At 36.0% G+C, this 22,501-nt stretch overlaps 1 protein-coding gene across 2 annotated transcripts in view; it reads left to right on the top strand.

Moving 5' to 3' along the window:
• Positions 1-22,501, top strand: part of USP9X (ubiquitin specific peptidase 9 X-linked) — a 97,933-nt gene that overhangs the window by 20,471 nt on the left and 54,961 nt on the right. For both annotated transcript variants that reach the window (XM_064151908.1, XM_064151907.1), the window contains exons 2-13: positions 3,784-4,037; positions 5,489-5,634; positions 5,949-6,028; positions 9,150-9,262; positions 9,982-10,200; positions 11,079-11,194; positions 11,443-11,694; positions 11,771-11,909; positions 13,489-13,641; positions 17,276-17,380; positions 18,485-18,691; positions 19,544-19,680. In XM_064151908.1, the coding sequence (XP_064007978.1) occupies positions 3,942-4,037; positions 5,489-5,634; positions 5,949-6,028; positions 9,150-9,262; positions 9,982-10,200; positions 11,079-11,194; positions 11,443-11,694; positions 11,771-11,909; positions 13,489-13,641; positions 17,276-17,380; positions 18,485-18,691; positions 19,544-19,680 (1,763 nt within the window). In that variant the 5' untranslated portion in view covers positions 3,784-3,941. The remainder of the gene's footprint in view (positions 1-3,783; positions 4,038-5,488; positions 5,635-5,948; positions 6,029-9,149; positions 9,263-9,981; positions 10,201-11,078; positions 11,195-11,442; positions 11,695-11,770; positions 11,910-13,488; positions 13,642-17,275; positions 17,381-18,484; positions 18,692-19,543; positions 19,681-22,501) is intronic.

Here is a 22,501-nt window from a genome sequence, read left to right as displayed (position 1 = left end):
TGTTACTACAATGCAAAATAGATTTTGTGGCATACATCTTCACTTGTTTATAACCAGAATTTTTGAAATAAAGGAAAAATAGGTCTGTGTCCCTAGATGCAGCTTAGGTAATGCACATGAATAATAAATTGTCCTTTGAGGTCTACTGCTGTCATCTGTCGCCTTGCATTTGCTTTTTTCTGAGACTCATTATAGGTACCTAATGTAAGAGAAATGTGTATGTATTAGAGTATTTCAGTTACTTTTGAGATGTCTTTGAGAAACTCAGATGAAAGCTGTTCCGGAAGTCAACTGTATTAGAAAAAGTTGTATGTTCCTTGATCATTATATGCTAAAATGCCATCCATTGTATTTCCTCTTACATGTTACCCTGTAACAGAGTAATATGTACATATTTGCTTCTAATTTAGCACTTACCCAGGAAGCTGTCTGGTCTTTTTGAAAAGGTGCTTGGTTTCTTTTCTTCCTCAATTATAATTAACCTATTCCTCCACACAGAGATGAGGTTGCTGTCTATGAAAGATGAGGGCCAAAAGATTAATTTTAACTAAAAAAAAAACCCAAACAATTTATATTGAATAGTCAGAATTAAGGAAGTGTCAGGAATTTGAAATTTCAGTTAATTAGTTCTAGACAGATTAAAGCAGAAGCATTTCTCTGGGCATGCAAGATGATGTTTTCTCTAAAACAGAAATTGTTAAGTCAGTGGCTGAGAACAGGACTGGTGACTTATTCTCTTTTAATGCATGATTTGGATGCTGTTTCGTGCTTACAAAACCCTGTTTGTATACTCTGTAATTAGAAGGAAATCACCAGAACAGTGAGCAGATACTACAGAAGCTATGGGACCATTTATTGGAGTGTTTTAGGTAACTGCAGCATAACTTGAAGTTACTTTTTCATCTCTTGAGATGATTATACAGATAGGGAAAAGAAGTGGTGAACTCATTTAAGAAGTTAGCCTTACGTGTACAGCTAAGCCAAGTGGTCTTCACTGGAGGCCCTGAAATACTTTTTTTGAGTATAATTTAAGTAATATGTGGAGGATGTTGTGAGCGTTACACGGTCACTACGGAAGAGGAAGAAAGAGACAGGTTAGTCCATTTATGTAAATGTTCTGTGTTTGGTAGTGTCTACAAAAGTATGTATCTTTTTGTTACACCAGCATGTGTTGATTTGAGGCTAATTGCAATATTTTAATGAGAGAAATTAGATCATTGGCTGTAAAAAAGAAAATAATGATGAGGTCCATATCATTCATTGGTTTGCTGAAAGGGATAAAAAGCCAAAATATAAATGATTGCTCCCACTTGGTTCTTCAACGCTGCTTCTGTTCACTCTAATCTCTCCACTAACCAAGTAACAAGTAAGCTTTGTTGAATGGTTCATTTGATTTCTGTCTAGGAAGGGTGATAGAGGATAGCTTCGAGCCCCTTCTGGGCAGTTTCTTTGTCTGGGAGGGAGTTTGAATTTCTATATTACTTCTAACTTGTATAAAGTTGTAAATACTTGTAATTATCTTGTGTATATATGCTTGTAAATTTTGCTTTGCTATAGATGTAGTTTCCTCTTACTTCCAAGCCTTCTGAGCTGCTCTGGTGAATTCCAGTAGAGGGGGGGGGAAGTTCCTAACTCACCACAGAGCAGAAAAATGGTTATTTAAATTTAAGTAGTAGTTTTCTTGTATCTCGTAGTTAACTTGTGTCACTTGCCCTGAGGAGAAAGGAATTTGCAAGAATGCTTTGCTCAGAGCCTTCAGCTAAGCACAGAGGCAAAACACAATTACCCACAGAGGGTAAATCCACATTGATGCAACACAGTTTAGCAGGAGAGATGCAGTTTTTTTCCTGGCTCCCTGGCTGTTATTAAGATGAGTAATCTCTGGCCTTGCAGTACACCAGTTTGGGTAATTAAAGAAACAAGAATAAGCTTTGTAAGTTTTTGTTTGTTTATTTATTTTCTTTAGTCATCTGAGCTGGCTCCATTCACAGAAGCTCACCCAGAAGCTTTAGAATAATGATGAGGTTGAAGCAGCTTGCACTTGACGGAAGTGATGGTGAAACTGGACTGCCGGTGGTGGTGGTGATGGTGGTGGTGGTGTTATTGTTTGTTCCCGCAGTTCAAGCCGATATAGACTAGGATGACTGCTGAAGGGAGCTGTTTCACCCTTTTCCTCGCTCTTTGTTACCTCACTCACTGTGCCTAAACAAGTTTTTGCTATTTCCATTTTATGAACCAGACCTATTAAGGAAAAATGGTAGTGGTTAGGGAAAGTGTTTTGTGGTGTTAGTTGACTTAAGGCTGATGAAAACTACAGTGTCATTTGGCAAATTTTGATTTCATTAGTTTATGCCACAACCTAGAATCCTCAATCAGATAGTGCAGGGGAACTAGTTGCATTGAACTGCAGTAGGCTGCAGAGAATGTATCTGTATACATATAGTACTTTCTACATAGTGATTGTTCTAATCATCAGCAGAAAACAATTAACTTATCAAGATGGCGTTTAAAAAAGATCATTAGTTAAAAAAATAAGCTAATTTTTTAAACTACATGTAAAATATCACTTTCTTCCTGGAGAAATTTTGAGTTGATAATGTCTTTCATTCTGGACTTAGCAGGCTTCCTACGCTCTATGAATATGAATTCTGATTGCGGTTCACTATACTACAAGAATACAGTTCTGCTCAAAAGTTAACGTTATTTTGGTGACACCTATCTCTAAATTTGTTGGTGCTGTTAATATTGAAGACTGGGCAGGGGAGGAATAGTGCATTCACTCAAAAAGTTTATTTGGTATGCAAGGGCTTGGAAATTTGCATACAAAAAGGAATTTTGAAGTGTCTTGGAGGAAGGTAACAGCATTGAAAGTTGATTTGAGATGACATAATGAAACACAAATATGTGGAGTTTTGCAGTGTAAATTTCACTCTAACTTGAAGACTTTGAATCAGGAACTTGGCATTGCCAAATGAATCTTGCTGAAAGCTCATATAGCTCTTTGCACTACCCTGCTTGGCTTTTGAAATTCCCAAGTGATGGTGTTGGTTTATGTGGTGCTTGGAAGTCTGAGCTGCTGCGACAAATTACATCTTGTCTTCTGTGGTTGTACCCTGTGGTTAGAGTGGAGTTGCTGTTAAAACTTCATGCAACTTTTTATTTCTGTACTTATCACAGTGAAGTTGAAATACATAGTGGCTATTGAACTGTTGGTGTATCATTATTACAAGAGCAACAAATCTAGTGTCAGAATTTTCTTCATATAGTCCATTAAAATACTTGCTGAGGATGTGGTGGGCTTTTGTAGTAGGCTTGAAAGGCTAGCAGACCCAGGCTTTCATAGGCCCTTTCATTTCTCTTTATGGAAGAAGGGAATATATGTTGAATGCCCTGAGTCTGCTAATAGAAGTTTGGCTGCAGGGTCACTGTTAGTCTTAGCTGAGGTAGACTCAATCTCTAACTCCCTCTCAGTCATCTTCAGTTAGAGAGTGTCAGGAGAAATGTATTGGAAAAGCAGACAAGTTTGGCTGTTTATGCTCAACCTTTGTCAGTACCTTGAATTTCTATCTGCTGTAGTATTGAAGCACAACAATTTCTCAGTGGTGTAGAGGTAACAAAATGTTATCATCTTCTGATATCAGTTATACTTAAAAAAATACTGACTTTAAAAGAAAAGATACTTTATAGCAGTGTGGGGTATTTTTTTTCTAGTGTTCCTCTCCTGCTATGGGTTATTTTTCTGTGCATGTGTCAATACAGCAATATTGTCTGTTTTTTTTTCAGGTTATGCAATGGTCTCTGCAAGATGGCATGTTCTTGAGTTGGAGCTTTTTAAGACAAGCATATGCTGGTACCTCAGCTTTACTAAGCGAACTATAATTTCTTCTCTCACAACAACTACATAAGCAGACAAAATTGCAAAGATCTGCCCTGTGTCGAGTATGACAGCCACGACTCGTGGCTCTCCAGTAGGAGGGAATGATAGCCAGGGCCAGGCTCCTGATGGACAGTCCCAGCCTCCCCTCCAGCAGAATCAGGTATGATATTAAGTCAAGTTGTCTAACAATAAAGGATTTCTTTAGAAATAATTTTTCTCAGTTATTGGAGTTAATATATTGCTAGAGATGTCTAGTTAAGCAAAATACATTTTGGTGTGCCTGGAAGTACGAAATTATTTGAAGGGATGAAGTCAGTGCTAAGTAGATACAGCTCAGGACCACTGCAAAAGATGCTTCCTTTTCTGACAGTGGCATAATTCTTTCAAGCATGTGTATTTTGGATGAAAAGTCTTCTTGGAATAATATTGGAAGCTTCCTCAGGACCATATTGTAGACTTACCTGCCACAAATTTGTAGAAGTGCTGTCTGTGAGTTCAGTTTGTACTCAGTTCTGCAAAAGTTCTTCTGGATAGAACAGTTTACAAGCGGGCATCAGCTCTTTAAGTCTTTGTTCATTGTATTAGGCTTCCTGAGCAACTTAGCATGTTTCTGTTCAACCGGCTATCCTGCTTTCAAGTACTACATCATGATGTGATGATTCTTTTATGTGAGGGGGAAAAAGTATCAGAAAAGATGCTTTTAAACAGTGCAGCCAAACCCATTTAAGAGGGAAGCTGTGCTCTGGCATTTAATTCAGTATGAGGATACTTATTTGGTAGAACAAGTTGTGTTGGTTGTTACTTCTTGAATTAATTGTTCTTTGGAACACATGTAGTGGGCTGATACTGGCTTGCTAGGTAAGCTACCTGTCACTCTGTCCAGCTCAATGGGATGGAAATGAGAAGTTCTATGGGTTGAGATAAAGGTGGTTTAATTAGTGAAGAGGTAGGGGGGGAAAAACAATTGATGCAGATGTTACTAACTGATGGATGACAAGGTAGGCCCAAATAACATCTACTCTGGAAATTGATTTTTTATTATTGTCAGTTTATACTATTTCTATATATAAATAAAAGTACATCTACAGAATGTGCTGTATTTTGCATGGCCCATCAGAATTGACTTACCTGTTCATATTCTTGGAGGTTGCTTAGTAGCTAGCTGTAGTTGTGTGTTACTTGTAACAGACTCTCTTAGAAAATATGTTTCAGGATTGTTTTATTCTGTGCTCTTGAAGTTTGTTTTTCTACGTAAAATAATAATAATTTTTGCAGAATTGCAAAAGCTTGAACATCTGTTTAGCCTTAATTTTCACCCTCCAGATAGATGGCCTGCTGAAAGTAGAATTCCTATTACAAAAACCCCACTTTCCTATGGGGAAAACAGCTTAATTTTTAAACTGTTGTGATAGAGTTCATGTAGTACTTGTAATGCTCTATTGTGATTCATTAATAAATCTGAAATCAAATTATTGTATGAGGTACTTATGTATACACACACTCTCTACATGATTCTTTGAAACAGTATGAAGGAAAAATGCAAAATTAAGTGACATATAAATGGCATGGAAGTGCAGACAGTATTCAAAGTATTTTCCATGCCTATTTCAGACTTCTTCACCTGATTCTTCCAATGAGAACTCCCCAGCTACCCCGCCTGATGAGCAGGGCCAAGGAGATGCTCCACCCCTGCTCGAAGATGAGGAGCCTGCATTTCCACACACAGACCTGGCAAAGTTGGATGACATGATCAACAGGTACTTTAACTCTTTTTTGCAGATGGTGTAGATTATTTTAGCAGATACTTTGATAGTGGATTCAGAATTCTTACACCTTTGTTTCACTGGATTTCTTGAAATACTTCTTTCTATTGGGCTGTAAAGAGAAAGAAGCTCAAATCATAGCTTGGTTGTTTTTAAATGCTGTGCTCATCTGGACCAGTGAAACTGTCTGTTCTTGCTCTGTAATAAAAGCATTACAAAGGGGCAAGGATTCTTAATTTTCAAAAAGCACAACTGAAATACAGTGGGCTTGGTAGTTTGTTTTGGTTTTATTCTGTTTTTTAATATAGGCCTCGATGGGTTGTTCCTGTATTGCCGAAGGGGGAATTAGAAGTTCTTCTAGAAGCTGCTATTGACCTGAGTAAAAAAGGTAAGCTGGAAAGACAGTCAGTGATTATTGGGCCAATGTGTAAAAACTTTTCTTAAATCTTTGGTGAAGTCTTAAGAACTCTGAATTACTTGTTACAGCCCTGATCCAGGGGGTCATCAGAGTGGTATGTAGGACTTCCATACATCAGAAGTTTTAGAAAGCAATCAATATAGTTAGAAATTAGGTACGTTAGCATAAGTAGGGAACTGGAATAAACTCACAACAATAAAAATCTTGTCATTCCTGCCCTACCTGTTTTCTGAATTCACTTTAATACACATCTAGTGGGTTTGGCCTTTATAACAGATAATAAAACTCAAGTAATCCTAGTTCTTTAATGTAGCTTTCCAAGTAGCTTGTGATTTTTTTTTGTTGTTGTTCAAATTCTACACATACTTACTTTTGAGAATACTAGAGAGAAGTTAGAGTATTAAATAGCATGAATAATAATTCTAGCTTACTGCTTTGTGTGTCTGACTTGCTTGAAATCAGGATTCTGTATCAGTATGTGTATGTGTTTGCTGAATTGTGCTAGTCAGACTGAAAAGTTTGTCATGTGTTATGGAAAGTTTTGTTCTCTTGGAAAAGTCAGTCTCCTGTTCTAGTCAATATTTGTTGCCACAGTATTTGAGTAATAACCAGAAGTCAGATAAAAATGTTTTTTCTAGGATATCTACACTTATCACCTAGCTCTGTTTTAAATATAATGACATACAAAGTGACATTAATTTTGCAGAGCTGGACCAGGGTGACTTACTTTCCATGTTAATCAAGGTTATTCTTAGACAGTTTCAAGAATAAGAAGTGTGGCCGTTATATTCTGGGTTCTCTTGATTGTTTTCTGTAAATCTTCTTTGCTTTGGAGCACTCTCTGGAGAAACAGAAGTTATGGTGTGCTCTTGTCATCCAACACAGGATGACATATTGTTGCTGCACACACTGATTTATCTGCTGTAGTTGCACTTGGAATTGTCTTCTTTAAATGTATCTAGGTCTGGTGAGAACCCTAAGGTGAGTGTAGAATTTTCAAGTGATCATTCCCCTCTTCAGGGAACAACAGAAATGCCAGCTTATGCAAGAAAATGCAGCCATCTGTGTGTCTGGGCTGTTGGAACAGCGTAGTAGAAAGACCTCTTTACCCTTGTGATGTGTGAAATGCATGTATTGCCAGCTGTTAAGTCATGTTTTCAATTGTTGGGTTTTTTTTGGAGTTTTTTTTATTCTGTGTTTTCTTTTAAACAACAAAAAAAAAACCTCCACCAAAAAACACACAACCAAAAAACTGTCAATGTAATGAAGTAATAAGAACAGGAGGAGATTTTTGGCTACTCCTAACATCAGTGGGCATCTCCAAAGCATGAGAACTAGTTGAAAGTTCCCAAAAAGGTTTCACTTTTTCCTCCTCTTGTGAAGAATGGTGGAATTCTTTTCTCATACTTTATGTGCTTTGATTTTTATTAAGTTGTTGATGTCCAATTCTGAAAAGGGTTTCTGCGTTGTCATCTATTTGTTCTTCCTCTTGACCTCTACATGAATTCCTGTGTGCATATGTGTGCACGAATTACTGGCTGAGGAGAAAACAAGGAAAGCTGTCAGAAGTGGGTTTTGTTAATGCTGTTATCTTTACAGCTAGATCCTAGTTTTTTTTTTCCCTTGCTGCTTCATGATGGCTAAGGTAGTTCTTTTTAAAATAACTTATAGTGCTCAAGGAATATGATAGGGTGCACACTTGGTGTAACTGACACTGTTTTGGTAGCTCAAAACTTGGCAAACACTGTTACAGAACACTGTATATATAGAGAAGTAATTGATTCTGTTCTGTACGTTTCTTAATATATCAGATATGTGTCTATTATTTAATTATTCTTAATCTGAGCAATTATATTTCAAAAGGGAAGAAATTAAATGAGAAATTAACCAGCAGATGAACTGCATAAATTTTATTTTGTAGTCTAACTCTGAAAAGAGCCCACTTAATTTATATCAAGCATCATTTCAGGGGTCTAGAGCCACCACCCCTGTGAGTACAAGCTTAAGATTGTTTGGATTTTTCAGCCTGGAGAAGAAAAGCCCCTGGGAAGACCTTGTTTCAGCTTTCAAATACTTAATTCCGGGAAGACCTTGTTTCAGCTTTCAAATACTTAATTCCCTCCCCTTCTTCCCATAGACCCCCTTTCTCATCAAGGTATATGGTGATATGGTGTGGGTTAACGTTTTAAAACTGAGAGGGTAGATTTAGGTTAGATTGTAAGGAAGAAATTTTTTACTGTGAGGATGCTGATAGGCTGGAACAGGTTGCCACAACAGTGGACTGTTCCATTCCTGAAAGTGAGGCCAAGTTGGATGGCACTTTGAGCAGTCTGATCTAGTGGAAGGTGTCCCTGCCCATGGCAAGGGGAATTGAACTAGATGCTATTTGAAGTCATTTCCAACCAACCCAGACCTTTCTGTGACCTTGCCAGTGGGCACTGGCATTCTGTAGTGACTCTTGTGTTTGTGACTTTGTCTATAAAATAAGAGTAATATTTCTATCATCTCTAAATCTTTCCAGGAACTGAAATTGAAAGGGATGTAACTGAACTGTATTGAAAGCACTTGTAAGAATTAGATGTCCTTATTACCACCTTCAAGTGCAATGAGCAAATTTGACAGGAGCAGTGTGAATCCTGTCTAGACTGAGACATTGCATTATTACCAGCAGATGCATTTATTTATGGAGTATCATCTTTTTATGTGTAGGCATGAATTTATTACTGCTGTGTTAAGCAAGATGTGAGACTATCAAGTGATAATCTGGAATTACTTGCTAATGGAAGAAAACTTATTTGAAAAACAGTGTTTAACAGCAATCTTCACAATCATTCTGGAATACTTAGGAAGTGTTTTGATTAATGAGATTTGCTCCAGAAATCGAAGTCATAGTGAATTGGATACTATAAATTTAAATGGTTGGTTTTGGGTGTTTTTTTAATAGGCTTCTTTATAAAAGGTACTTTTAAAACTTTAAACACCAAACCTTTGAAGTCCAAATCACAACTCTGAATATTTAGAAGTTAGTGTAAACTAATAAATTTGCTCAGCTGATGGTTTGTTTTGTTTTTTTTTTTTTATTTTAAAATAGGCCTTGATGTCAAAAGCGAAGCATGCCAGCGATTTTTTCGAGATGGGTTAACAATATCTTTCACAAAAATCCTTACAGATGAAGCAGTGAGTGGCTGGAAGTTTGAGATTCATGTGAGTTTTTAAAGTTGCATTTCTGAAAGGCATGATGACTAAAATGAAGGAGACTGCTTTGTGACTGTTAGGAGACCGCAGAGACTGAATCTCATTTTTGAAACTTATGTCAGCAGAGAACTTGGAGAACTCTTGTATATGTGGCTCTTGGGAGGGAGAAACTTATCCTATCGTTGTTGTATCTTATTACCTCTGGTGCTTTTTGGGAAGGAAATAAAATGAGATTATATGAGAACAAACTGAACTTCGTATGTTCAGTAGTGCAGGTCTTATTAAGCTGTCTTTGGGCAGATATCTAGAGACTTACTTAGTTTTATGTGCATGCTAGGACATGAAAACTTGATTATTTTTTTTTTTAGTAAAAGCCTTCAGCAGCAACCTAATTACTGAATGTTTGTAGCAGCTGTTTGAATAGAGAACCTACTGATTGGACAGTTAGTGATGTGCCATTTGAGAGACTTCTTATCTTCAGAAGCAAATTAAAATCTGTGAGAGGAATGAGTTTAAAGAAGGGAAAGTTAATAGTTCATGATTTGTGAATGTCTCCAATAACAAAATATTTGCATTTTTCTAGCTTCAATTTTTAGCTGAAAATGTAGCTTAAAGTTTGTTTACGTCTTAGGTATGCATGCTTAATTACAAATGTTTTGGAGTTTTATAGTTCATATCCATCATGCAGTCACCAGACATACTCTTGGTGGTTGTTTGTTTCTTAATAGAGATGTATTATAAACAACACCCATCGACTAGTGGAACTCTGTGTGGCCAAGCTCTCCCAAGATTGGTTTCCCCTTCTTGAACTTCTTGCCATGGCCTTAAATCCCCACTGCAAATTCCATCTATACAATGGTACTCGTCCCTCAGAAACAGTTCCTGCAGGAGTCCAGCTTGCTGAGGATGAACTTTATGCCCGTCCCCCTGACCCACGATCACCAAAGGTATGAGAGCACTTTCAGACCTGTACTTTAAATTTTGTGCAGTTTAATGGCCTGTGAAGTTGCAGGCCATTAAAAAGTGGGTTTAGTGGTGGGTTAAACCCCAACCACTTCATTCTTTATATCACTAGGATGATTTAGTGCCTTTGACTTGTACATTAAATCATGATGAGTTAAATTTCCTCTTCTAAATCTGTCCATCTTTGATTCACAATCATAGAACTGTAGAATTGTTTAGGTTGGGAAGCACCTTTAAGATTACCTAGTCCAGTTGTTAACCCAGCACTGCTAAGTCCAGCACTAAACCATGTCCCGAAGCACCATGTCTTTGCGTATTTTAAATGCCTATCACAGTGTGTCATGTTTCCATGGTAAGCTGGCACAACTCTATTGGAATGACATTCCTGCTGTGTTAACTAGCCTGCTTGCATTTGGCAGTTGATGGATTTACCTTAGTCAAAGTGATTTTGTAGGTAACATTTTAAGGAGGAGATTCTGTGATAAAATAAGACTTTTCTCTCCCTTTTCTTACAGTTACCAGTAATAGGAGAAATTTTTTAGTTGGACATGGCATGCTAGTGTCAATGTGGTTTTGGGAGTTTGGTTTGGATTTTTTAGGGTTTAGTGGAGCTTTTTAGGTTGATGGGTTTTGGTGTCTTTTAGAGGGGATTTTTGTTGGGATTTCTTTTGAAGTAGCAGTTGTGGGTAAGTAATCTGTTTGTTCTTGGGTCTAAAGGCAAGTTCACTATACATTTCATTACTTTCTAATAGTTGATCGTGTAAGGTCTTTTTCAAGCAAGTTCTGTTACTAAGAGGTGTTTGGAAGAATTTCTAGATGCTAGTTTGTAAATATCAGAAAGTAACTGTTTACTTTATTGCAGGGTTGGCTAGTAGATCTCATCAACAAATTTGGCACATTAAATGGATTTCAGATCTTGCATGATCGCTTCATGAGTGGATCGGCATTGAATGTTCAGATAATTGCAGCTCTTATTAAGTAAGTTTTTAAAATCTTTAAAAGTTGGACTAATTAAAGTATTCTGTTTGTACATAGCTTAGTCCTTCTTGAGACACCTTCCCTCTCTCCATCTCTTAATGTGTTTCAACTTTTCACATCCATGTAAATTGACTTGAGTTCCTTGAGTGAATTACTCCTTACTGTACTAATACTACACAACTACCAATTATGGCACTTCTATTCCATTGTTGTCTTTTTATGTTTGTTCTTCTTTTTTTTCTTTTCAGGCCATTTGGACAATGTTACGAATTTCTAACATTACATACAGTGAAGAAATATTTCCTTCCAATTATAGAAATGGTTCCACAATTTTTAGAAAATTTAACTGATGATGAACTGAAAAAAGAAGCAAAGAATGAAGCTAAAAATGATGCTTTGTCGATGATAATCAAATCTTTAAAGAATTTAGCTTCAAGAGTTCCAGGACAAGAAGAAACTGTAAAAAACTTAGAAATATTTAGGTTAAAAATGATACTTAGGTAAGATGCTACTCCTCATATGATATACCACTCCTGAGGTGTTGTTTTCCCACACTTACATTAATTTCTGTTACAGGTTGTTACAAATTTCTTCTTTCAATGGTAAAATGAATGCACTAAATGAAGTTAACAAAGTAATATCCAGTGTGTCATATTATACTCATCGTCATGGTAATCCTGAAGAGGAGGAATGGCTTACAGCTGAAAGAATGGCAGTAAGTTCTCCTCATCAGAATTCATTCAATGTATTTTCCTGCTCTGTAAACTTCAGTTGTCGAAGTAGCTCTGTATTAGAGATCTTGTACATGCTCCTGATTTTCATATCTAGTGTTATAAACAGTAGATATGTAATGATAAGTCATTTCAGTAGTAGTCTTTCTGTCAAAAATTGCTGTATTTTTTTTTCAAAACTGCTCTTGAGAATTATTTTCAGTGCTGCTAAAAACATACTTTAAAAAGAGATCTCGAATAGTATGTTACTTATGTAGTGTTTTAGGTTTTATTTTAAATCCCAGACTCCAGTAAAGAGGTGTGATTAATTTGAAAGTTTAGTGTCACTTTAAAAGAAAAAATGGATGTTCATTTAAATAAGAATCTAGTCTGGGGTTTGTACTTCATGTTAGTTTTCCTCATTAGAGTTCTAAGTGATTAGTCTGCTTTTCATATTTCTGAAGCTGGATTCTTTGCTACAAAAAGGTTTTATATACGTTTATATATATCCCATTTTTATTTAATACTTGTATACTTGGACTCTTGTTTCATACTTGAGTGCATTTAGAGGGAGCTATTAAAATTAGCATTTATAAAATTCAAGTAAGGACAATTTTATCTTCATTTTGGTTAAGTTAAATTGTACTAAGTGATTTTTGCACTGTTCTGTCCCATCTTTGTGACTGGCTACCTGTTGTGAGGCTTGTATGTTAAAAGACCCCTGACAAAAAAGAGTTACTGTAGTTTGACTTTGAAATGGAATTGGAGAAAATAGGCCTCTTTTTTTACATACTCACCTATAGTTTGGCATCTCAGACAACACAGATTTAAGTATTCCACAAGGCTAGTTTGATTATTGTATGTCTGTAATCAAGGAGATGCTACTGGAAGGTGCGATGCTTTGTACATTTGTTTACCTTTTCAGTGCTAAAAACACGATGCATTACTTAAGTCAGAACAAAAAATTCACGACCCTTATCTCTGACTGTCAGTGGCACCACTGGAAAAAAAATGCATTTGCTTAAATGGAATAATGGAATTCCATTTGCTTAAATGGAATATTTTCATCTAATTCAATTAGAAACATTTAAAGAAAAGATCTTTAAGTGCCAGTACTTAAATAATGTGGCTGTTTTATATTTCAGTCTTTGCTTTCACTGTATTTATGTGATACCAGTGGAGTTAGAAATGTTTTTAAACAATTCAGGTTTGTTTTTTAATGATTTTGAATTGGTTGAGAAAAAAATTGTTCCTTGAGTAGAAGGGTTGACTGTTCTCATTGGCTTTTTTTATGTTTGAAGTTGTTCAAATATGTTCTATGCTTTGAGGTCATAGTTTTAATAAGCCTTGAAAATAATTCCTCTTAATATATCACAGTGACTGGCATATTGGATTATTTACAATGTGATTTGTTCTTGGACTTGGTTTGGGTTTTTTAAAGAGGAAATTACAATTACAGATAAATACCTTCCTTCTGTGCTTCATCTTTCTCACTTTCCTCAATTAAAAGAACAGGTTAGGTTTTTTTATATCAGTGACAGCACTTCAGTAATATGAGATGCACTGCTTTCTTTTTATAATCAGGAATGGATCCAGCAGAATAATATTTTATCAATTGTATTGAGAGATAGTCTTCATCAACCTCAGTATGTAGAGAAGCTAGAGAAAATCCTTCGTTTTGTCATCAAAGAGAAAGCACTCACCCTGCAGGATCTTGACAACATTTGGGCTGCACAGGTAAAGAGTTCAACTATTTGCTAATGTACAGAGAGGATCTTGTATGTCATGCATTTAAAAGACAACGACTTGTGCTTCACAGGCTTGGTTAGACAAAAGAAAAAATTGAAACCAAATTATGTTCTTTTTCTGAGGACCTGAATCTCAAAATTGTCTTCTCAAATGTGGAAGAGGTCAGCTACACATTTATGTGAGGTCTGGAGGAACAATTTAGAGCGTGGTACAAAGTGTTAAGGGGCCTCAGTGTTAAGCAAAGTCAGAAAGAACATGATACAGTATGACTTGATAGTTTAAAATGCATATAAGGACATGTTGCTCATCTCTTTTTTTCACCACAGTTCTAAATGTTCTTCTGGACAGAGCACTATTAACAAGACCTATAAAAATGACTGTTGTAGAAATTATTTAACAGCAAATTATTTCCTTTGTGTTGTAATAATTATTTTTGAAAAATTACGAATTTCACATTGTTGGTTCACTTGGAAGATTCAGTGAAGTTTGGCCTCTGTGAGTTTAACACCATACAAATGGCAGCTGAAGAGACAAACTCATTACTTACTGAGTGGACATAAAATGAAAGGTCATTTTAGATGAGAAACAAGCATGACTATGGATGTTCCTGTTCATAGGTAATTGGTAGTGAAACTCTAATATTACAGTGGTACAAGTAAGCCCTTGGGCCAGTCTTTCAAATGTGAGAAAGCTATATGAGGTTTCCAAGATAGAGGGCTGTACTGGTTTTGGCAGAGGTTGAGTTAAATTTCTTTATAGTAGCTGATAAGGGACTGTGTAGGTAAAGCAAAAGATTTTCCTTTTAAACTCTCCATCTCAACCCTTATGTTTTCTCATAGTCTTCTGATTCAATCTTCATCCAACTGGAATGGAGAGTGAGTGGCTCTGTGGTCCTTAGTTATCAGCTGGGATCATACCACACCAAGGGCCAATAGAGCAATTGGGCAGTATTGTATCCTTAGTTCACGTATCTTCATGCTGTCCTGAAACTAACAGTTTGGCCTACTTGGACATGTGCAAATGTCCCTGTTTTGAGGCATGCTAATTTCAGGTTATATTTAAAGCACTTGGAAGTAACTACAGTGCTGTAGGATTGACTTTGACACCTTTGGTCTCTCAACTAACTACAGAAGCTTTTGCCTTAAAGTCCATCATGATAGTAGTAATTGCACTGGCTGAATTTTCAGAAAATCGTTATTATTTTCTTATTATCCCTAAATCCTGTTTAAAAAAATAGATCATATAATGGAGCAGTACACAGATCACTTGAATTAAATTCTGGCATCATACTGTTAGTTTTCAGCTTGCGGTCTGTAGACCTTTCCAAACCATCTTTGCAAGAAGTCCTTAGGGACTAGATGGCTTACATGATTTTGCTGCTAGTAGTGTTGTTTTAGCTGTATTGGAGCCTCACCTTTTGTAAGGAAAGCTCTGAAATTTGTAAGCAAGTTTTCCAAATGATTGCATTATTCATTTTGCCTGGAAATGGGGCATGAGGATAAACTAGTTCAACAAACAAAAAAAAAAAAAACCTGAACAAGGTATCCAAAAAACTCTGAACAAATGGTGCAACCTTTTAAAAGGTAGGGATAGATCACCCCAGCAGTTGAAGAAGGAAAGAATAAATACTCCATGCTCTCAAAATACTGTCTTACAATACTCTCTGCTTTTGCCTTCCATTAGGTAGTTGCCACAGTGCAGTTTTGTCCTGTATTTTTTTGTGTGAAAGTTGAACTCAGTAAGTTTTATTCAAGTAGATGTTTTCACTATCCTTTTGCCTGGATTAAAAATAGACTAAAAGGTAGGAATACTAAAATTTACTAATAGAGAATTATTCCTACGAACTTCAATGCTTCCTGTGTTTAATAGTTTTTAGAAGTTCTTATTAAATGGCTGCTTCTAAGAACAGCTGGAGCATGAAATTCACTAGCGAGGAGTTGACTTACTGTGAAGCTTTATATAACAGGCAGACTATTTTAGCTCTGGCTCAATGCAACAACAAAGTGGTCTTGCTTTCAAATGAGTGCCATTATGTTACTGCTTGGGTTTAGAGGGTGAGCATGCACAAATTTACAGTTGATGTTACAAGAGTACTCTGAGAATCTTGGTATATAAGAAAAAAAAAGTAGTTTATGAAATGTAATAAAGGTTATGCTGTTTGTGCCTTTAGAAGGCAACATAAGATTTATTGGAGTGTTTCGATGTCTTACAAAGTGACTGCTTACAAAGTAGAAGTGTATTTAATTCATGATCTTGTAAGTCTCTGAAGGGAACTATTAATGTGCATCCTGTTGAGTTGTAGGGAAAGGTCCAGCTAGACAAGAAATAAAACTGCAGAGATTAGTTTTGGCATCCTATCACTTGCATTTTGGACCACTGACTAGAATTTTACAGGCACTTCCCTGTTTCTGCACAGCAAGCTGACAGTTCACACACGAGGTTCCTTACCTTCTCTTACTATCTTGTGCTGCTTTCCCAGCCTTTTCTGTTTTTAAAAGCATTCCCAAGCTTGTTTAAAAACCTTCTGAGGCATAATTGTTCCTACTCTTCTTGCCCCCTGTCCTCAGCAGCTGTGCATATTTCTTTTGTTTGTTATATTGTAGATAGTCTTTGTGCCCTGTATCCTTTCTATTTCCTTTTTACCCAGAAAATTATGTTTTGCAAAATCGAGTGGAGTAAGCGGTTCGGTAATTCCCTCTATCATGAGCTGAAAACCAATGTTACTACTTATAATTACTTTTTGTAAAGAAAAAAAATGGTCTCATTGTAAAGAATTTATGATGCAACATGTTGCAGAGCTGTTAGTCATTTTTTGTTGTTTTTGAGTGAAGTACTGATGCAGGCTTTTAGAAGGAAATTAACTTCAAAACTCACACATGCATTTTTAATACTGTACAAGAGTTTGTTTTCTAGGTATCTTTTGTACATTTACTCTACACTTACAGGAAATGTTTGTACAGTAAAACAGCTATTGATTCACATAGTCCAAAATTGTTGGTTTCAAGTGCAGATTTAAAGGACAAGGTGCATTGTCCAGTCTAGGCATGTAGGAAGGAAATGTACTTCTCACCGAGAGTTAAAATTCTGCTAGCTGTTTTTTCATTATCCTCATTAAATGTCAAAATTGTGGCATACAGCAAATTAATTTAAGACTGTCTAGTATATGACTCAACATCTTGCTGTTAGTGGTTTGACTGTTAGACTTTTGTAAGCTTATCAGCTGCTGGACTTCAAAGTGTTGTCTGATTAAAAAGTTGCTTGTAATAGAAGGCTTCAGTTGCCAATGAATCCCACTGGCACAAAGGAATTGCTACACACTGAGAAACCATGGAAATAGTAAATATTAATTTTATAGCTTAGAACACCAATGAATTTCATTGAGGTAGTGGGTTTTGAGTCTTTTCTTCTTTAGAGAAAAAACAAAAGTCTGAAATTTAAATGCTTGTTTGCAAGGTAAAATAGCCAGTGAAGTGAGTATCCAGCTTGCCATTCTGCTCCCACAGCATCAACTTTTCCTGCTGACCACCTCGGTCTTTCTGTAAATATGTTACAGAGTGAGTTGCTGCTTGATTTAAATACATAAATTACCACAAATGTTGATTCTTTTATGTCTCTTTGACAGGCAGGAAAACACGAAGCCATTGTAAAAAATGTACATGATCTCCTTGCAAAATTAGCTTGGGATTTCTCACCTGAACAGCTTGATCACCTGTTTGATTGCTTTAAGGTAATTGTGTGTTTTGACTGTATTCAGGAAATGGGTTGTGAAGTCGGATATAGATCTGTGCCTCCTTTCAACATCTATTTTGTAATTATTTTAAATAAGGACAAAGTCCTTGTGCTACTTAATTGGTAGCAGCAGCCTGTAATAATTATTATTAGAAATGCTGGATTGTGCTGGATTTTTTAATGTGCATTCGTTGTGAAGATTTTCTTCCTATCTAAACCAAAGACTAGTTATGGTAGTTTAATTGACAGTTTTGTTTCCTGATTTAAATGCTTTTGGGTAATACAAGTTTCTTGAGGCCTGTGTTATTAAAATGATACTTATCAGTTTTGGCAATACTGAATTTTAAAAATAAAATTAAATTCTTTACCTTAAATACCTTTTTGTGTTTGTTCCAAATTATTAAGAGTTGGTGATTTAGTAAAGACTATTTTTGATATTTAAGTAGAAGACATCAAAGAATTCTCTTCCCCATGCAGTACAGCATTGTGGACCCTGTTTTCTGTTTTTAGATAAACATATTATAGTCATCGTTTTGGCTTACATGCAGTTTGTGCTCTGATTAATGGGAGTCCTCTAGTTTGGTGAATATGGGTCTAATGTTCTGCCACCCAGTTACTGAACTAAATGCTCAGAAATTCTGTGTGTGAAGTATCACAAACTGTGTGTGACCTGAATATGAATTAATATTTTCTTGGAAGCTTATTCAAGAAAAGGTTAATGTAATGCTGAGCATGTTTGATTTGGTCAGATACAGAGGAATAAGTGATATGAAAATTGTATTTATTTAGTGCTTATAAGTTACTGAGGAAGTCTTTTAAGTATAGGAGCTTCGAGAGAGTATTTTCAAGAAACAGCAGAGTCCACTTTGACTGTTGATGAGCTTGTCAGTGATAATGTTTCCTTTTCCAAGCATGCCTATGATCTTCTTTTAAAGATGCTTATCTTTTTTGTCTCAAGTTGAATATGCTTTAGTTCCAAACACTGGAAGAGCTGTTAAATTGTGTATGACTCATTATTGCTGTTTATTTTTAATGAAATAAATGTGGAAGTTCTTTATATAGTTGCATCACTTTATTGTTGCATCCCAATATATTTTCTTAGGCAAGTTGGACAAATGCAAGCAAAAAACAGCGTGAGAAACTCCTGGAGTTAATTCGTCGTCTTGCAGAGGATGACAAGGATGGTGTAATGGCACACAAAGTGCTGAACCTTCTGTGGAATTTGGCTCACAGTGATGATGTACCAGTTGATATCATGGACCAGGCTCTTAGTGCTCATATTAAAATCTTAGATTACAGCTGTTCACAGGTGAGTCATCTGGTATGTTCTATTGTGAAGTCAGTTACTGACAGTTTCCTTCCATCTCCCATGAAAAATTTGACCTATTTGGTAATTTAACAGTTGTATTCTTTGTCATTGATTTGTATTACTGTACCAACACCCAGGTACTTAAAAAATGTTACAGGACATGTTTTAAATAACAAAGTTTGTGCTTTAGTTGGAGAGAGTGAAATTGATCAGATTGTGTGTCTTGTTAAAATTGACAGCATACTGTAATGACCATGTTTGGGAACTGGAAAAGAACTCTACCCTAGACACTCTCCCATGTTTGTTGTTTGGTTTTTTTTTTTTTCCTTAACTCAATTATGCTATTTTTTTTGCCTTTTCTTCAGTAAGTCTTTACATTTCTTGTGTCATTAGAAAGGACATTCTCCTTCCCCACCCAAACATCTGGGGAAGTCTGCAAAAACAGTAATTTACTGTGGTTCAAAACTTAATCGTTATCTGTCTTGGCAGCCACTGGCGAGGTTTTGTTTCTTAGTTGTTAAGAAACAGTTTCTCATTCAGTTTACTATGAGTACCAGTGAGTAGAAGTAAATGAAAGAGCAAATTATTTAAACTGGTAATTCTATCTCGCTACAGGCTTTTTGAGTAGCTATTGAATGCCTCAAGGCAGAGGGTTTTTTTAAACACATCTCTAACTTCTGCCAACATATAGTTGCTCAGATACTTTTCATTTGCATATATGCTTCAGAACTCCTTTTTATAGTATTTGTGGGGCTTTGTATGTTCTCTTCGTCTCAGAAACAAGGACAGTAAGAGAGTGATGATAGTTTCTGCAATACACTTTATTCTGTTTATAAATGCTTGTTCTTTAAGGATCGAGATACACAAAAGATCCAGTGGATAGATCGTTTTATAGAAGAGCTTCGCACAAATGACAAATGGGTCATTCCTGCTCTGAAACAGATTAGAGAAATTTGCAGCTTGTTTGGTGAAGCACCACAAAACTTAAGGTAAGAACAGATTGCAAATAAAGTTTTGTCTGTTAAGTGGGGTGGAATGAGGCAAATTGTAAAGCTTAGGTGAAATCATAACTTGTGTTCAAAGATGTTTTTGGTTTGTTTTAGTGCGTGTAAATAGCCTCTAAAAAATCAAATGCAGAGCATTAACTATTTCCTTGAACATGCTTTTATTCTTAGAATAGTAGCCTTAATTTATGGAATAGATGGGTTTATTTTTCTATTATTCATGGACTTTCCTGACTGAAAATGGAATTAGCTTATGAAACATAAAAGTATTTTAGGTGCATATATGTATGTATTCATACACATATCCACCCATCCTAATTCTGTGATCATAAATATATGCATGTCAGCTAGTTTATATACTTGACATCAAAGATAACTCCTCCTTTGTCTGGAAAAATACTCAGCTAATTCTCTCTCCTTGAGGGACAGAGGTTAGAAATGTGTTGGTTTTGCGTTACTGGCTTGATCGGTTTGTTTAGGGAATTTTGGGTTTGTGAGGTTTGCCTTTGGTTTTGAAAGGAAGAAAAAAAAGCCATTGTCTATTTGGACTTGTGCTTGTTTTCATTATTTTGTGTGTCTTTTCACTAAAGAAATATCTGAGATTCTGTTCTCCTGACAGTTATTGTCAGTTTTGTCCACATCAGTATTTTTACCAACTCTAGAAGAATGTTTGCTTATCAGTGTTGCATAATTGCTTTAATTCTTGTAAGCAGGCAAACTATTGAAATCAACATTACTATTACAGTCTGCTTACGAGGCAGGGAAAGGTAAAGAAAATAAACCTTCAGTTGACACTGCATCGTCTTATTACCAGTATAGGGAGCTGGGATAGTTACTGCATTCCTGGTTTTTGGAAACTTCTTTATTAGTTTATTTTGCAACATCATTCTCAGTTTTCATGACATTTTAATCCTTTACATTTTCATATTAATGTTTGCTTAAGGTTTTTCCAACGAGGTCACAGTATTACCTGCTTTTCAGCAAGTAAATCTGTTTTATGTGTCTTAGAGTCCTTAACCTACACACTGTAAGATCTAAGTGTATGTAAACTACCCACTTATTTGTGGTACTTGTTCAAGTTGAATGCTTTTCAACACAGTGCCTTAACAAAGAGGCTTTGCTTTAACAAATGATTGAAGCAGAGCCCATTCAAAGCACTGATGAAGTTTCTGCTCTGAATTGACCTTGGGAGGAACTTGACTTCTTTTGATTGTGGAAATGAAGGTTCCCTGTGTCTGGCATATGTACAATTAGATGGCTTGAACATCTCATTTTTTATGAAAACACATATGGCAGGAAAATAAACTTAAAAGTAAAGACTTAATAAAGACCTCTTCAGTGAAGCTGCTTTTGATAGCAGGGTACTGTTGAGGAAAGTAAGTTGTTTTTTCTTCAGGTAATATTGCTGCCTAGATGACTGGGAAACCTAGTGAGTGAAAACATCAATTTGAAGTAATGAGTGACTTTTCAGTCCTCTGAGTTTTCCAGTAACTCTTAACATTGATAGAGTTTGGAAATTGTAATGCATGCTTCCAGTACCTGTTCCTTTCAGTTTACCATGTCTGACTTAAAACTTTAATCTCTAATATCCCCCTAGAATTTGAAAAAATAGGTCAAAAAAGGTGTTCGTGACAACTATCTCAAAACCACTTCACAGAGCTTTGTGTACAACAATCCCATAATCTGTGCTACTCTTTTGGGGTGGTTCAGTTGACTGGCAATTAAAAGTTCTTCCCAGAACAACTAAGGCTGCTGATTCTTGGCAAAAAAAGTATAAATTATCCTATGCCATAGGCATTGCAGAGGTTCCTTTGAGGAAGAGGATTTAATTGTTGCAATTGAGCAGAGTGACAAATTGTTCATACAGTTGCTTATGCCAAACTTAATTCTCTTGCCACAAAGAAGTCACTGTCCCTGGAGGTGCTCAGAAAAAGACTGGATGAGGCACTTAGTGCCATGGTCTAGTTGATTGGACAGGACTGGGTGATAGGTTGGAGTGGATGATCTTGGACATCTCTTCCAACCTGGCTGATTCTATAATTGTGAAGCTTAATTTAACCAGAATTGCAATAGCTTAAGAAAACTATTTAGGTGCAAGAATACTTAGTAAGGAATAGTCAACTTTATTACTCAGCATACTGACCTTTAGTGTACAAATAGTTAATAATCTTAATTTTCTCTGTTTTGGCTGACAGAGGTAAAGCCTCCACTTGACAAATTTCAAGCACTTAAGTTTGACATGTATCTATTCAAGCAGTCTGAGACTGGTCTCCTAAATTACTTGCCCAGAAGAATTGACCAAGCATTTAGTGAGCTTTCTCTTAAGACTTTAGGGGGTTTGTTAGTGCTTTAAGGCAGAAACGATGTTAATGTCAAGTCACTTTTTAGCCTACATAGTAGGATTTGGTGGGTTTGCTCGCTGTTCTTTGGACCCACAGTTTTTGCTTTTAGTGATATATAGCGTTTGTTCATCTGTAACTCTCAGCTTCAGAAGCTGAGTTACACGTGCAGTACGGATAGGACAAATACTATTTAACAACTCAAACCTCATGTAACTTCAGTTATTACAATTATTAAACTTCTAGAAGTAGTTGCTAAGCAAGATGAATCTGTGTATTCAAATACACTGTTTGTGCATGTGCATGAGAAAGGGGAAAAAATAAACAATGTCTAGTGCAGATCTATTTAGTCTTTTGCTGATAAACCTTCGTTTTTGCTACCCTTTGTAAGACTGGTAGAAATGCATCATATTAAGAGCATATAAATAGATACTTCTAAAAGCTTGATTCTGCAGAGTACTCCATCT

The sequence above is a fragment of the Pogoniulus pusillus genome, chromosome 12 (assembly GCF_015220805.1).
Source record: "Pogoniulus pusillus isolate bPogPus1 chromosome 12, bPogPus1.pri, whole genome shotgun sequence".
NCBI classification, from domain to species: domain Eukaryota; kingdom Metazoa; phylum Chordata; class Aves; order Piciformes; family Lybiidae; genus Pogoniulus; species Pogoniulus pusillus.
This window is presented reverse-complemented; position numbering and strand designations above follow the sequence as displayed.